At 38.9% G+C, this 17,419-nt stretch overlaps 1 protein-coding gene across 2 annotated transcripts in view; it reads left to right on the top strand.

Moving 5' to 3' along the window:
• The window catches only part of faf1 (Fas (TNFRSF6) associated factor 1), a 72,821-nt gene that overhangs the window by 34,479 nt on the left and 20,923 nt on the right, over positions 1-17,419 (top strand). For both annotated transcript variants that reach the window (XM_056259583.1, XM_056259582.1), the window contains exons 9-13: positions 6,088-6,183; positions 7,678-7,801; positions 7,876-7,939; positions 8,159-8,240; positions 13,812-13,966. In XM_056259583.1, the coding sequence (XP_056115558.1) occupies positions 6,088-6,183; positions 7,678-7,801; positions 7,876-7,939; positions 8,159-8,240; positions 13,812-13,966 (521 nt within the window). The remainder of the gene's footprint in view (positions 1-6,087; positions 6,184-7,677; positions 7,802-7,875; positions 7,940-8,158; positions 8,241-13,811; positions 13,967-17,419) is intronic.

Genomic DNA, 17,419 nt, shown 5'->3' on the forward strand with positions numbered 1-17,419 from the left:
ACACACGCACACACACACACACTTTATGAATGAGAAACCATTGAATTTTTTTCTGAAGCTGTTAATATGGTTTTGGTGACCACTATTTAAAGAACATTATAAAACATAAAACCCCATGACTACTTAGTATTTGAGAGTACCATAACAAAAGACTCAGACCCCATTGTCAGTAGCTTTATGAGTAGTTTCACAGAGCTCTTCTACAATGACTGCATTGTTTTTTTTTCAGTGTGCACTTGTAAGGCTCATGTATCTCACCCGTTGCATTTAGCTCATATTGTTAAAAGGGCGGTTGGAGAGATTGTTTCGTCCTTTAGCGAAAAGCACAACAGACACAAGGTCACTGAATTACACCCTCTCACCACAGACTACCCACTTGAGTCGGGCCACTTCAGGGTTGAAGTGCACTCACCGAAGACCTCAACCCACAAACTTGTTTTTTGATAAAGAGGGCACTGCTCATGAATACTCTTTAAGGCACATTAAACTGTTAATGCCCTTGAAGTGATTGGTTATGTGAGGTCGCCGTGCACTTGGCCACGGACCAGCTTTCCACCTCAACTCGTCTTGGCTTATAGGGAGGGACATATTATTAAAGCGCCAGTCTTAATAATGGTCCCCAACCCTTATTGAAATGGCTAGCTGTGCATTAGATGCAAAGCTCTTGCATGGCAGGCAGGCCATTTTTTGCGCGTATCTCATTAACCTTCCCTCATCTCCCGGGATTTGTACCAATAAACATGACAGCCCAGGCTTAGAAATACATTTACCAGCAGTCTGAGTCAATGCCTGCTCTTCTGTGCTTTCATTACCCTTCGCTTGCTCATATATAGCGAGTCTCTCTGCACTCTGTTCCACCTCATAAAGGAGAAAAATAGAAAACTAATCAGTAGTCAGTTTACATTTCGCCGACTGAGTTTTTAAGCATATTGGTTTTGAAGGAGCCAGCGGCAGAGGTTTCTTTTATTTGCTTGTACTGTCGAAATGGATTGAGCTTAATATCTGTTTCAGATGGCTCTCATTGCATCTTCTGTATACATGTTTTGTATTACTGTCAGGGAGTCAGATGACGAAAATATGATTTGATTTTGATCCATTTAATGCAGTGAAACTGTTTAACCAGTTAACATTTAAACAGTGCAGCCATTTTAACTGGATTTACAATTAGCATTGCAAATTTGTCTCTCGGGAGAAAGGGATTACAATGTAAAAATCAGCGTACCTTCTTATGCCTTTGAATCTGTGGGTGGATCTTAGCGGTTGTCTTGACGTCCCTATGCAGTGTCTGTAAATTCAAAGGAGGCTGTTTACCATAGTCATGTTTTTTCCCTTGTTTGTTTGAGTGGGTGTAGTCTGGATGTGTGTGGTGTGTTTGAGGGGCTGACACAGGCTTCTTCATATGGCAGGCCACTGGAGGACTGCTGTTTGCAGGCTGTGTTTGGCATTAACCGCCCAAACTTTGGTATGTTTTCTGCCCAAACTTAGGCTGCACTATGTGAGCACATTTTTTGTTGTATCCTAGTGTAATATTCTGGAGATTTCTGAAGGTTTCTTTTCTGTCTGCACAGTGAATAATGCCAGTTCATCACTTTGTTTTATTATTGACTAGTTTATTCCATGCCTTTTGTAAAGGAAGTAATCAGAAAAAAACTAATTAATTGTGTTCAGCATTAATCGGCTGTGCACTGTTCCTTTTGCTGCTGCTATTAGTAATAATAGTAGCTCATGTTCTTGTTTATTTTATTTGTTCTCTTAATTTAGCCTTCTAATTGGTCCATTTCCCACCACTCAGTTCTCTCTCTCTCACACACACATCCTGAGCCAAAACTCTTTTGAGCTCTTTTCATATTTCACTGCCAACCTCGTGCAGCACCTATGGGAATGATTGACAACTTCTGGAACGTCCTTATTAGAGTCTTTTCCCCCTTAATTGCTGACATTTATCCAGTGTTTCTTGATGTTTGCTAATGTATTACTGCTGCTGCTCTCTGAGGGTCTCCGTGGCCCACGGCTGTTATGGGCTTTCAGCGTCACAGACCTGTGGAGGCGGCTTATTGGGCCCGTTGGTTGCCGTAGCGACGAGGCTCAGCTCTAAGCCCATACAGAGCCCCTTGAGAGATTGCTGTCTGCAGGTGAAGTTCTTCCGAGGAGAGGTATATACACTCTTATATTGCCAATCATCTGTCTTCAGAACCGCCAACTCTGTCTTCAACAACCGTCAATATACACTCCCTGTCCCTCACTGGGGCCGTCTGACATAAATCACGCTTTACATGTTTAGTTCAACACCCTGCTGACTATCCCGGTGTTGTATTTAACAGCAGGTAGTCGTGTTCTGTCGTTTGCAGGGGAAATGGATCTGTAATGTTTGATCTGTTGTAAAAACTTTTCCCTGTCAGATCAGTTCTTCAATTTGCATTGCAGGTAGAATTTGGAAACTAATTTTTGAAACTATAAATAAACATATATATACACACTAAATGTTTTTTTGGGAGGCATTATCTCAAAGTGTATTTTCTTGACTCTCTGGACCTATTAGTTATAGAATTATAGATTCTGTACCTATATTATTATATAATTAAATTATTGTAAGATGCATTTGCTGTGTTCTGCCACTGACATCTGGCAAATCGTAGCAGTTACAGATTACACCTTAAACAGGTGAAAACATCGCCTAGCCTATTCACACTTTTTTTTTCTCTCGAAGGGCTTAGTTCTGAAAGGTTCACTGGGCTTTTTGAACACTGTATTTGACCCTAGATCTTAATCAAGACTGACACCTCTTCAAACCCTAACCTGAAAGGGTCCAACAGGTGTTTAGGGTGGGGCTTCTTATTTTTCTTTTCTTTTCTGGACTCCACACTCTTGCTTTTTTCGCGCTCAGTAGCTCTCTTGTCCTCAACTATCAAAGAAGGCAGGCACAAGGTGCAGCTTGGGGCTCTCGGACGACTAGAGCAGCTGTCAGCAGTAATTATCTCCTTCACAGCCTGAAAGATGGAGAACGACAACAAATAGCTGAAAACAACCAAGAGGAGAAGAAAAAGAGAAATATGTTTAGTTAATGGTAGACAGGGAAGGAGAATTCTTCTTAGACGAGAACAGAGAAGGAGAAATGGAATTCCTCTTTTGCATGGTGCTCGTTGCAAGAGCTTTAATGCGAGTGTTAATGAAAGGGGTCCAAAAGAGGAGGATTTAGTTCTTTGTTTGGAGGTGGAGAGGGAGGTGTGGAAAGATGAGGGGGTGACCTCTCCCCTGTAGCCTGCGGCTCTGACATGCACACACATATGCAACCAGGCATACTCATACCGTTAGGCGATGGGGTCAGAACATTGATATTTTACCACTTACCTTTAAGAGACTTTAAGTGCCCTAATTCTATCTTTTTTCAAGTGTTAAACGGGATATATCATGTAAAGCAGGATTTACATTGTTTGTTTTGAGATAAAGGGGTTATTTACCATAGATGTACTGTAGCATTTACAGCCCTGGCCATTTATGAGAAGAAATCTAGAAAAGCACATTATTTCTGATATCATCATAGTCATGATGAGCACATTAAAGGGATAGTTCGCCCAGAAATAAAAACGGTCATAATTTGTTCACGTCATGTATTTCCAAAAACTTTATGACTTTATACTGTATAGATATATTTTTTGTCTAATCAATGAGTTATTGGGGTGTTATCCAGGGTGGTTTTTACCTTAATGACTTTCAAAATATCTTCCATAGAAGTCATACAGGTTTAAACAACAGGTAAATGGTGACAGAATTTTTATTTTTGTGTGAGCTATCCTTTAAAATTAACTGTCCATGTTTAGATATCAACATCAATTCAGTATTAGGCAACTTGACCAACCTGTTGATCAACAGTGTGCTGGTACACAAAGGTTTGCATAACGTAGGTCATTTACATATAGATGTATTAAAGGGATAGTATTTTAGGTCAGACAGATTGTGAAAACAGTTATGGAATAATAAATTATGACTTTGCATGCACCTTCAATTTACCCCACTCTTCCCTGTGATTTCCCTGTCTGATTTTTGGACAGTTTTCTTGATTGTTACCCAACAGTAATGTACATTGTCTCCCTGTACTTGGAGTCTGTCTTTAATTAGTCCTTGTAGAAGAGAAACACTATCTGTGATTGCGTCTCTCTGTGTGGGCCATCACAAAAAGAGAGAAAGTGTGTTGTGTGTTTGTGTGTTTTGGGGGAGTTAGCACCCTGTTAAAGTACTTGACACTCTGAAATCCTCTCTAAGTTGCATTATGATATTATGGTGCTTAAACCAAAGCTTCTTTAAACCTAATCTGTTATGTCTGTTAATCAATACCAAGACGTGACATCAGTTTTGGTATGTCTTCAATTTGTTCATTTCTTTTTGTAGAAATTGTTTCAAAAAAGAAAGAAAAAAAATCTGTAAATGATGTGCCTCCATTATTTTAAATGTGTATGCTGTAATGGCTAGGCCATGGCAGCTATTTTGAAATGATTGTTTTTTGGTTAAATTAAAGTCATAGCTTTGTAACTGATGCCTGATCAAGCAGCACTAGTTTGTATTGAGTAAAATTACAGATCAGAGATATTGTCATATTTTACAGCTGATAATTTTTGTTTAAATGTGTCACAATTATTATAATAATTGTGGTTATTGTTATGGAAATTTGTTTTTGTTTTTTCATACATTTTATCTTAAGTTGTTTTGCCATCTAAATGGTCATAAATACATTTTTATCTTTGTTTTGGGCTTTAACTTTTTTTTTAGCTTAAATTGCAACATGTTTTTTACTTAAGAATTGTCAGCTGTTGTTTAAAAAGTTGAGTAATTCATGATAACAATACTTTAAGTAATGTACTTTACCTGTGAACACAGTGGTGTAATGGTGTTGTTGGGTGACATTTCTGTAGAATCCCACTTATTCAAGCCATTCATCTGTATATCAGAAATTGAAGAGTTGATAACTGTTTAGGTAGAAAGTATAAATTCTTGTGATGAGTATTCCTCAAATCAAAACAAAAATCTCTTAAAAGCACCTCAAAGTGTTCAAACTATCAGAGCCCCCTGCAGTCAGGTATCCATCTTTCTCTGTCTTCTTTTACTTTAGTTTCTTGTCTTTATTGCTACCTGCCTGGTTAAGTAGTACAAATATGATTTCCTTTACTCTTGATTTGAAGTATAGAGTGCTATGGTCATTTAGGTATCTGAAATGAATATGTAAAAACAGACAGTGATTATAGTGTGTAATTGGGAATGTCAGGTAAGAGTCGAAAGAATAGAGCTGTATGCTGTCGCTCCAGGGAGGTGTGTGTGTGGTGTGGTGTGGTGTGGTGTGTGTGTGTGTATGGGGCTGGTCTGTAATGAGTCCCTGTAGTGTGGAGAGCTGCTGACATTTCCACTCTAGCCTGAGAGTTAATGAGGTACTCAGGCCTTCACCAGTAGCTCACCGCATGCTGCATGTGATGCTCTTTAGAGTGCCAAGCATACAGAACCTCTATCCCGAAACCAGAGAAACCCTGCGTAGATGAATATCAGTCTGTACAAACTTTACTGGGAAAAGACGTCTTAAAGGAATAGTTCACCCTAAAATGCTGTCATCATTGGCATATCCTTTTGATGTTTCAATCCCAAAATGAATTTCATAAAAGTTAGCAATGATGACTGCATGTAACTTTAAGCAGTGGTCTTTTCATGAACAACAATGCGGTGTTTCTTTCAACATACGACGAAAATGGTGTTGTCCTCTTATATTTTGTCTTGTCCTACAAATAATATATATATATATATATATTTAAAAAGGTTGTAAAAACAACACTATAAAATGGTGTTTCTCAACCAGGGGGATGACAAACTTCCAAGGGGGCCTCAAGATGACTTAAAATTATTTAAAATAAAACAAAACAAACATTAAAATAAGCTAAAACAACTACAAAAGAAGATGTTTCTAGTATTGGGTTATTGTTATACGAAATATACATCAATATTCAAATATTGTTGTGGACAATAGAGGGGCCTTGAAGTCAAAATTGAGATTCAGATTGAGATCCACTGCTTTAAAATGTCTAATAAAGCTGTTTTGTGATTGTGCAGATGACTCTGGCCGTCAGTGGAATCAGTTACCCCTGCCACCACCTGACTGTGTGCAGAAGATCTTCCTCTGCGCTCACGGTGGACCAGACAGACGAGGTAAAGCAGAGCAGACACTGCACAAACAGTCAGACCTACTGTCTTTCACTTTTATATAAGGACCATTATGTTTCTCTCATCATTTTTATTTACATTTATACATTTCATCACTGCTTTTTCTTTTTTTTTACTGTTTTTTTTTTAGCTTTTCAACATATTGAAAGCCAGCATGTGATGCCACTTTTGGCCATTCTAATGTTTTGTAGGATTTTTAATTAGACCGCCCCGCTCAGCCAAAATGGATTTTTATCTTTAATGAGAGATTCGTTGTTGGAATAGAAATGAAGTCCTGTTCTGAATTGATGAAGTAACATGTAGTGGGCACAGTGATCGCTGTCGAGTTGCCAGGCGTAACACTGCAGCCAGACTTGCCCCTGCATTTCAAGTCTGATGGCAACCTTTCAACAGATTTGCAACTATTACATTCTCTGTACTATTCATACTAGGTTTGGTCCCCAATGTGGAATTAAAATGGGAATTATTTTATGAATTATTATTATTATGCTCTTTTTATGGAGTTATAATTTAGTGAGCACTGATATAACATTTTTTCAATTGCTGCTGCTTGTTTTTCTTATTGCCAATGGTTTTATACAAGCATGCCTTTCACATTAAGTGAAATTAATATTGGAAATTAGGATTAAATTAACATAGAAAAGATTTTAGCAATTTTGTAACCTTGCATAAAAACAAATCTCAAAAGGCCTTTTACCTTATACATGTGTTTATTCATGTTAATATTCAATCATATATATATATATATATATATATATATATATATATATACACACACACACACACACACACACACACACATTATAACAATAATATATAATCCAGGGGTTGCATTACACAGTTGACAGCACTCAATTTTTTTTTATTTCTCACACTCTAATTGCTTCAATGTTTTTAGGTATTTATTTTAGAAATACCTATAAACATTATTATATTATATATATATATATATAACTTTGTTTTATATAGCCTTTAAAAGTAGCTTTCTCTAAGTGCGGTAAAGAAAAACAACAACTGCAAATTAAAAACATCCATAATAAACACACAAAAGCAACACTAAAGTCAATTAAAAGCCATCCTAAAATAAAACGTTTTTAGACTGGATTTAAAAATACCCAGGTATTTCCCTAATGTCAGATGGAAGAGGATTTTTACAATTTTGGGGCATGAAAAACAAAAGCCCTGTCATCCATAGAGAAAACCCATGTTTTAGGGACATCCTAAGAGACCACTCTGAGAAGAACGAAAATTACATGTCATATAAAAAATGTTTGTCTAAAAAATCCCCATGAGGAAAACAGCTTATAAATCATACTAAGTGATGTCTTTTAAAAATGTAAAAATGCAGTAAGTTTTCTGTGATGGGTAGGTTTAGGGCTAGGGTTAGGGGACAGAATATGCAGCTTGTACTGTATAAAAAATTTCTTTAGAAAATCCATGAAAACATGAAAACCCAACGTGTGTGTGTGTGTGTTACAGTGCACAGATGTCCACATGGTCAGTGACAGTGAGGGGGATGATTTCGAGGATGCACCTGAATTTGGTGTAGATGAATCCGAGATCTTTGGCATGGGAAGCTCGACTTGTCGAAAGTCTCCGATGAGTAAGTTCTAGTGTCATTTCATTTGAGGCTGACCATAAGGATCTATTTTGATGTTTTCCTTCATCTTCCCTCAGTGCCAGAGAACAGTGAAAATGAGGGTGATGCCTTACTGCACTTTACTGCTGAATTTTCTAGAAGGTGAGATCTCTGGACAAAGTAACATTTGTAATCCAATTTCACTAAAGAAAACCAAACATATGCTGCGTTTCTTTGTAGTTCAGTATGTGATGTCTTGTGTACACATTTTTCCAGCACTGCTTGTTTTGAAGAAGTGCTTTATTGTTTGAAAATAGCTACTCTGATATTTGGTATTTACTCAGAATCAGCACACTGAGGTTTGCTTTGTGTGTTTTGTAGATATGGCGATTGCCATCCTGTGTTCTACATCGGCACCTTGGAAGCAGCATCTCAAGAGGCCTTTTACGGCAAAGCCAGAGATGTGAGTATATACTGAACTCCAGAATGTACCTATCAATAAATGCATCATTTCTATCATGATTGTTAATACATTTTATTAAGTGTATTTTTTTAATTAAATAATTTAGTTTTATTTTAGAATTGAATTGAATTGACAGTCGGAGGTGGTACTGGAAATGATGGGGAAAACAGTAGGAGGTGAGATCAGGAAATGACCTGAGCCAGATTCCAGAAACCTATGTCACCCATGTATAAACGCATGAGCTACCAGGTCACGTCTCCAGCATTTCGTCATACGTGTCATACGCACAGGTATAAACAACGCTAAAGGTTTGATTGGCAGAACTGGCCCCCCATCATGATAAATCCCCATCAAATTTCCGTTTCCCATTTGAACAGCTGAAGCTTTATTTAGAACAGCTTTGTGCTGGTTTTCCCGCTGTGTCCTCATAAGGAGGCTTGTATCAACTGACAGCTTGTGTGGATTACAGTCTTATTAGACTGGGAGGATGCAGCAAGATGTTCAGGGGGTTTTGAGCATGAGGAGCGGGCTGGAATGGCTTCCTGCCTGCAGCCCAGCTGATCTCCTCCTCTCCTCAGCACAGGCACAATATGGCCGCCGCTCTCCCCTGAGGAGACAGTTCAGTGTGTCAGTAAAAACAAACTAACGTAAGAAGAAGAGATGACCTGCTGTGTTCCTCTCATGCAGACAGTCAGTGTTTTTCTTCACGGGTCATACATTATCCATGTGCGCTTCTCTAGTATGTTATTTGCAGTTGCAGTTTCCTTTTGGGTTTCAGCCAGAGGATTTATATTTAGGAAAGATTTAATGGGACACGTTTAAGGCATGCGTCATTAAAAGTACTTTTTACCTCCCCAAAAGTGTGGGAGATTTTCTAAAAATGGGGGGACAGGTCTACTGGGAATGTTGTTCCAGGCCTGCAAAGCCCCAAATGATATTTTTTAGTGCACTAATTTGTGGTATTAGTTAAAGATGATGAAATTTCTGCCCACTAACACCATTAAGAATCGCAAAGATACAAAAATAATTTGTTTCTCAAACTAGATAATCCCACTACTCCTGCCATTGGTTGAGCTAGTGTTCACCACCCTTCAGTCAGCTGGACTTCGCGTTAAGTGAACGTTATTTAGCCGCGGCTGTGAACGTTTCATGTGCACGTGTGCATGTGTGGGATGGATTTTTCTGAGGGCACTTGTGCCCCTGTCTCATATCCCTGAGAGGCTAATCACTAAGTAAAACACTACATGTGATGAAGTGTTTCTGGAGTGGGAGATGCTCCCAATCCGTCCTTAATGAAAATGCCGGGGGCCCTGGAGTTCATCCGGAGGATCAGCGGAAGACTCTTGAGTCAGGCCACCCATCAGCACACAGGCCTCATCACAAATCCCCTTAACATCCAGCTAATCACGCTAACCCTCCTCTGCCACCCGCACAAAGATGCCCATCAAAATTCATAGCTCCTCTGCGCCCTTCATGGGTTTTTCATGCATGAGCTTTATGGCGGGGGCTCCGTGACGAAGTGATTTTTCGGCCTGCAATAAAAGAGATATTTTCTGACACCCGAATGACTTCACGTTGTTGATGCTGCTATGCTAACAGGGCAACTGAGGAAAATTGACTGTTGTCTTTAAACATTGATCGAAATAATTTACTAATGTGTTAGTAGTTCTTTTTACCTTTTAACACAACATTGATGGTGTTTTACATGTTGCTTAATGAGCATCAACGTTTAGGTCTTTTAAAGGAATAGTTCATGCAAAAATGAAAACTGTCATTTTACTTAACTTTTTTGTTCTAAACCTGTATGACTTTTAATTCCACTGAACACAAAAGAGGTTTTTTTATGCAATGGTCACTCTTTTCCATTCAATTGAATGAGCACTGAAGCTTTCAAGCTTTAAAAAGGACCCAAAAGCAACCAGAAAAGTATCACAAAATGGTCCATTCGATTTAGATGCTATATTCTAAGACATACAATACCGACATATCTCTCAGTGGCAAATCTTTGAGAGAAGTAACAATGTCACATTCCTAAAGGAATTTTTCTTGTGAATCAAATATTTTCTTGACATTCTAGTGATCAATGATCTAATCCTAATGGTTCACTTGCTCACTGGAGGGGAATATTAAAATTAGTATTATAATTCAATATATAAAAAGGAATTAAATTTCATTCTCTTCATCTCAAAGCTATCAGAAGACTTAATATAGTGTATGAACATAGTATAGTGAATATAGTGCATGAGTTGAACGAACCACATTTATGATACTTTTATGATGCTTTTGCATCCTTTTTAAAATTTTAAGTAAACTGCAGCATGAACATGAGAGAAAAAACAATTCTAAATATTTCTCCTTTTTTGTTCCCTGGAAGAAAGAAAAGTCATATGGGTTAGGAATGACATGAGGATGAGAAATTAATGACTGGACTGGCCCACTGCCTGACTACAAGGCAGCTCCTAAAGTTAAACTCTAATTATGCAACAAAATTATTATTATTGCTAGATTATTGTTCAGTTTTTGTGGGAGAATCTCTCATAGTATTGTAAATGCCATCTGTTAAAGCACTCCGCTACAGGTCAGAGAGAGCAGTAATATGAACTCCTCATTTCCCATTGTTTGCTTTCCTACAGCCAAAAGAGGATGATCATTTTCTCCATCTCTCCCCCTCCAGCACATACACATCGCCTGTAATTAAAAACATCCTTTCACAATGCTTTTAAAAGAGACGTATGGCTGTCTGTGTAACTAGTGTAACTCTCACAGACGCGCAGGTGAAGCCACCAACAGAATGTGTTTTGTGAAAACTCCCCAAATCATATTTATTCAGTCTGTAGATATGATTAGACAAAACCAGCTGCTTCTTACATCCTAAGATAACGTGATGCTATCATCAGGACATTTTGCTTGCTTTATTTCTATTTCGGCGGTTTAACTGGTAACTCCACCCACAGTGAAATCTCATTGGTCCAAATTACCTTTTGATAGCTGTTTATTAAAGTTGCAGTGTAATTGTGTAGAAGAACAGTTTTATGCTTTGCTTAATGTGGTTAGCACATGTGGTTAGTAGTTTGACTAGGTGAATTTTGTCTTGTTCATATCAAGTTTGATGCAACTAAATGACACAAAGTAAAGAAATGTTTGCATATAAAATTTCCGTTGTCCTTCAAAATTGGCTTAATATCTGAATGATGACTATTATTGTTTAGATTCATGTAAAGGAGTACAAAGACATGCATTGTTTCACTTTTTGTTTCGTGCCAAAAAGTCATGCTTGATGTGAATAGGCCTTCAATTAGCAGGTAAACACTTTGTCTTTGTGTTCTGCTACAACACTGACTCACATGTCCAAAGTTAGCCTGGGAATTCCTCACTTTCTGACAACTGTGTGAAAGCTAGTGCTGTCCCACTCACATGACAGATCAGCTTTCTCTCTCCCACCTCCCTCTCTGTCCTCTTCTCCCATGTTCCTCTCCCTTTCCTCTTCGCCATTTCAGGGATTCTTGTCCTGAGCAGGTGGGGGACGAGTTGAGGTGACAGAAAGAGCTTTTGGGTCAGTTTCTTCCCCAGAACAGACCCAGTAATTTGGACTGAGCGCTAATTTCTGCAGGCTAAGAAAAGCCCCACAAAACAAAGGGAAAGAAAGGAAGAGAAAACAATGGGATGAAAGTAGAGAGGAGGGACTGTGGGTAATGGAGGGGCGTGGAATGAGGGAGCTGACCAAAGACTGTTATTAGCGAGAGTAGCTTCTCCCCACCTCTTCAATGAAATCTTAGAGGCCTCAAAAGGTCAAAACGTTTTCGCAGCTTGGAGCGAATACGCTCAGTTGTAGCTGAAACAGCAATGTCGGTTTTAGGACGGAGTGGAAAAAGTTCATGTCTCGTTTTCATCCACCCCCCTTTCAGTTTTTGATGGGTAAAATCTCTCCAGGTCCCATTTGCTTGTCTACCCAGCGTGAGTGTTTAATCTTTTCAGGGCCTTGAATTGGGCCGGTGAAGGAGGCCTGAGCTCTCTCCCGCCAGGGGCCATGCGGCTCATTCGAGAGCTTTAATCACTGTGCAAACACAGCAGCGCTGCTTCAGTCCTCCATCCATACACACCTCCATAGAGCCCAACTTTCTCTCCTCCGTTGTCGCCCTACTTTGCTTCTCTCCCCACTTTGCTTTCTGTTTTTCCTCCGTCAGGCTGTCGAGAAATCCCTCCTGCTGCATTCGACGAACTGTCGGGGGTCAGAGCTATAGGAAATGTTCAGAGTTGTTCTGTAATTCGGTGGATTTTATTCCCCTGCCTTGTCTGGCAAAACCTTTCATGTTTGTGGTGGTGTGCTTTTTTTTTTTTTTTTTTTTTAATTAATAGTTGGGTTATGCGAGCGAGCGCCATACATCTGACGGTGTAAATATCTGTGGATTTGGATGTGCTTCGACATCAGCGCCGCCTTCCTGTGCTAACCTGCGACGATGGAAGGAGGGCACTGGCATTTGATGCAAAACAAATAAAGCGATTTGTTCGTTTTTTGTTTTTCAGAGAAAGTTTGATTTATCCTGCATCAGTTTGATTTGGTTTGGGTGTTTGCTTTGCTCAGGGATTGCAGGGAGGGCACTCACTGTCTTCTTCTGCTCGTTTCACCCTGGTAAAGCATTAGTGGCCTTAAACCTCTCAGAAAGCCTGATGGCGAATCATGAAATAAGGGTGGATCAGTGAGCCAGGATTAGATAGGTTCTAGCTTCATAGATAGTGAAATGGCCATTGAGGCTTCACTCCCCCCCCCCCCCACCCCCCCCCCCCCCCCCCCTCCCCTGCAAATTAGATGTGGTGATGGAATGACTTGTGTGGGCATTAGTTTGTAAATGGGTGAATGTCTTTTTTATTTTTTTATTCTTTGCAACCATTTGAAGGGTTGGGGAAAATGATTTTAAACTTTTGAGTTTTTAAACTTTTGGATCTGTTATCAGTTCTCAAGTGTGCATTCTTCCGCTGATGTGAATTGATAACCAAGCTAAAATACTCTGACAGTGTTTCCTGCACTGCTAGTCAGCTATTGCAGTGCACCAATATTGAATCTCACACTACATTTTGTGTCCAGCTCAAAATTATAAATAAAATATTTTTTGCATTATTCTGAAGGGTATGTAAACTTTTGAAAACAACTGTATTTGTAAAAAAATAAAACACTTAAACACTAGTTACACTGAATACATCCATATTTATATCATTTTAAAACATTCAAATATTTTCATATATTATATTAATTCTATTATTATTTACTTTTGTGCCACATTCAAAAGTCTTTAAGAACCTTTTTGAAATAATTTTATAAAATTTGCTTTGATTTGTTTTATCTGTTCTGTTAAAATCTAAAATGATCTCATCATTTGGATGCAAACCGCTGTTGGCAGCAAGTACAATAAGAATTACATTTCCGATGTCCAAATATATCTTCTTCCAAAGTACTAAAGAATTATTAATAGAATTAAGGAACCACAATCATTAAGAATCTTAATCAGAACTAGAATCTTAATCCATATGCTACCTATCCCTAACTCTTTGTATATGTGTGTTTCTGTTGTTCAGAGAAAACTGCTGGCCATCTACCTCCACAACGACGAGAGTGTCCTCAGTAACGTGTTTTGCTCTCAGATGATGTGTGCGGACTCCATAGTGTCATATCTCAGCCAGAACTTCATCACATGGGCCTGGGACGTTTCTAAGGAAGCTAATAAAGCCAGGTAGCACTTTCATTTCTCTCATCGCATGCACTCACAATGGCAGTCAAACCATCCAGAACGGTGTGGATCGGAAGCATTTTCACACTCAAAATGGATGATCTCTTAATGAGAGGCATTCCTCCCTTCCCCCTCTCTCCTCTCCTGACTCTCTCCTCATAGAATGCTTTAACAAAAGATGTCGTGTTTGCTCACTGAGGCCCCGGTAGGGCAATCTGCACTAATCTGTCCCACTAAAGGGTCAGTTAGACACACAGCCATCATAGAGCACACTCCTCAGAATGTCTTCATTTCAGGACGCCTGTTACGGAGGTGGCGAGGGTTTTACATTTTGTTTTTGTTGTTGGTCAATTGCAACTTTTTGGCCCTCAGAGACAAGAGAAACATACACCTAAAATAGTATTAAGATCGAGAAAAAAACGAAGAAAAAATAACAACATCCTGCCTTTTTCAAAAGTGCTTGTTTCCAAGACTTTCAGTAAACTTTTGCGAAGACGTTTCCACGATTGCTTCATGTGGAAACGAAGCAAGCAAAATGAAGATGGAAAGCCAAAAAAGGAAATGAACCGAGAGAGAAAGAAGGAGAAGCTGGTCAGGCAGCAGATGGATTCTTGATTGGTCCCAGCAGGCCTCGCTTCTGAGCAGGCCTCTACTTTTCCTTCCAGTAGGCTTCACCCTAAAAGCCTCCCTCTGGAGCATGCAGAGAGAGAAAGACCAGCCAGTGACCTGCTTCTGCAGGGGCTCCTTCAGTCCGGCCCGGCCTCTATACCCCTCTCCCTCCCCTTCTGCTTTTTGCCCCAGCTGAGCCTTTCTACCACAGATTAAAGGCGGGCAACATCTGGGGCTATTCATAATGCCAACAGAGACACACACACACACACACACACACACAATCCCACATCCTTATACCCTGACATACTCATACACATACACACCACACCGTATTCTCACGCTCCAGAGCCAGGCCTAACTGATTGTGGATGGTGACTGGCAGTGTTTTTCAATGCTAACTCTGTGAATGAAGCCTGTGAATCGCTAAGCGCTGACACCAATCACATAGACTCTCAGCATAATTGTGCATTAATCCAGAGCCCAAATGTAATTAGAGTGGATGTAATTAGCACCCACAGGTGCTACAGGTGCTTTTTGTGGCTGGTATAAGTAAGAGAAAGCTGCAGGTCACAATTTGAAGGTGCATTCTAGCAGATATGATTCATTCTGGGGGTTTGTCAATTCATGAATCATATTGCTTATTTATTCACAGTGGTGAAAATCAAAGAAGTTGCAATTCATTCTGACAATATTTATATTTTAATACTTTTTTAGAGGTACACTATATGTTTCCTTTCAAGTTTCTATATGAAGATATTAAAATGAAGAATGTTTTTCTTTTTTATTTGACAAACAGAATTCAATATGAAGATATGAAAATGATGAATTTGTCTTTTTATTTTCTTCTTCCTAAGATACATTGAGGGGAGTGTTTAAAGATCAATATGAACAAACCCAAAGATTTACACCCTTAGATAATAGTATTTAAAGTGTTATTGTTACTATTAATTATTCTTTTTTGTGTGTGTTTTGGGACTTTTTGCCTTTATTTGAGAGCACAACTGAGAAGAGACAGGAAGCCAGACAGGAGTTGCAGCAGGAAAGGGCCACTAACTCGTTCACCCAAAGCACTGTTGAACTATATGTTGCGCACTGTCAACAATGCTGTTTTCAACTATTGATCATACATTCTGTTAGATTGTTTGAAAAATCCCTAATACGTAGTATACAATTTTTGTGTGTTACTTTTCCTGTTTTGTTACAGACATAACACCTCGACTTGTCGGACGAGTGTGCCATTACCTTTTGGCTTATCGATGATAAAATGTCAAAAAAAATCCGGTAGACTTTGACTGAAGACGATGTAAAAATCTAGCTTTCGTATGATGTCATCTGAAGTATTTAGAAACACCAGGAAAATTCTTTTCATTCTTTTATTCGTTGTTGCCGTGCAATTGTGTCTTCGCGTGGTTTTAGTCTCATGATCATTTTGATCAAGAAACTGTTTTCTCAGGGAAAGAGCAGTGTATGCCCTGTGGCCCCAGCAGATGGTCTGATACTGTGCCACACCTCTCAGTTCAAGCCATGGGGAAATATTACAGTTCACACACTCAAGAGTGTGACGTGAGCGAGGGATGAGAAGGAGACGAGAGCTTGTCACTCCAATTATGAAGCCGTCCTTGACGAGACGCTTGAAACACCTGGTGTTACTAACTAGAAAAATCCAAAATAACTCCCCCGAGGTCCTTTGAAAACTCTTAACATTCTTCAAGATTTTTTTTACGCATCACTGATGTGACAATGAACTGCCAACTGCAATGCCTGATGGGACCTCTGGAAACACAAGTGTTATTTGTATGATGTTTAATTTTTTTGTCAGTGAAACAGTTCTATGGAATCATCTGTAATACTACACTACAAGTTACACTGAAGATAGCTGGCTTGTTGTCCTGTTAGTTGGCTATTCATAATGCCAACAGAAACTTGCACACACACAATCCCACATCCTTATACCCTGACATACTTATACACACGTATTCTCATGCTGTTAGTTGGCACTCTGTCAAGTAAGTTTGTTAATTAGAGCACTATATGGTTTGTGTTAAGTTTTAGGGATGGGCGATACCAAACTTTTTTAATTTGATACAATACCAATACTTTTTGTTACAATTTTATTATTTCTTAAATGGGTATGTGATTTTTCAAAATAATGTTCACCACACTGAACTACATTTCCTTTCTGCCATTCTCGCTTCTCTTAGTCATGTGACAGGCCAGCTAAAATATGTCAGGGATGTTTTGGAACAAACCCCCCCCCCAAAAAAGTATTTAAAACATAAGTGATGCAGAAACCCATGTTTTGTATTAATATAATTTTAAAATCTAAATATTTTTAAATATATTTCAGTCGAAACCACACCAGAGTTCTTTTGGAAGCGGACCAAGACACACCTTTTTAGGTGGTGCGCACCAGGGTTCGGATGATTCTCGCATTTATACTTATTCAAATGAACCGCACTAACAGAGCAATCGCACCAGGGTTTGTTTTAAACTAACCAAACCTGCCAAGTGTGAACACACCCTAAATGAACTTTGAGACATTGGTAAACACACAACTATGTTGCAAGGGAACTTGATTGTCTTCAGAATATAATGCCAGCTTAATGCTTACTGCTACTGTGCAGTATGTATCGTATACTGCCGACTATTTTTTTTAATGATATGTGAAATGTAGGGAGAATGAAACTGTAGTATGCCACGTTTTGCATTAGTGCAAAATAACCATGTTGTGTGAAAAATATTTTAACTTGACTAACTCTAGAAATGTATCAAATAAGTCAAGAATGAGATAACGGTTGAAATTACCTCTGCTTTATTCATCACATTGGAAGGTCAGATGGAGTG

The sequence above is a fragment of the Rhinichthys klamathensis genome, unplaced genomic scaffold (assembly GCF_029890125.1).
Source record: "Rhinichthys klamathensis goyatoka isolate OS25496 unplaced genomic scaffold, OSU_Roscu_1.1 h1tg000169l_1, whole genome shotgun sequence".
Taxonomy (NCBI): domain Eukaryota; kingdom Metazoa; phylum Chordata; class Actinopteri; order Cypriniformes; family Leuciscidae; genus Rhinichthys; species Rhinichthys klamathensis.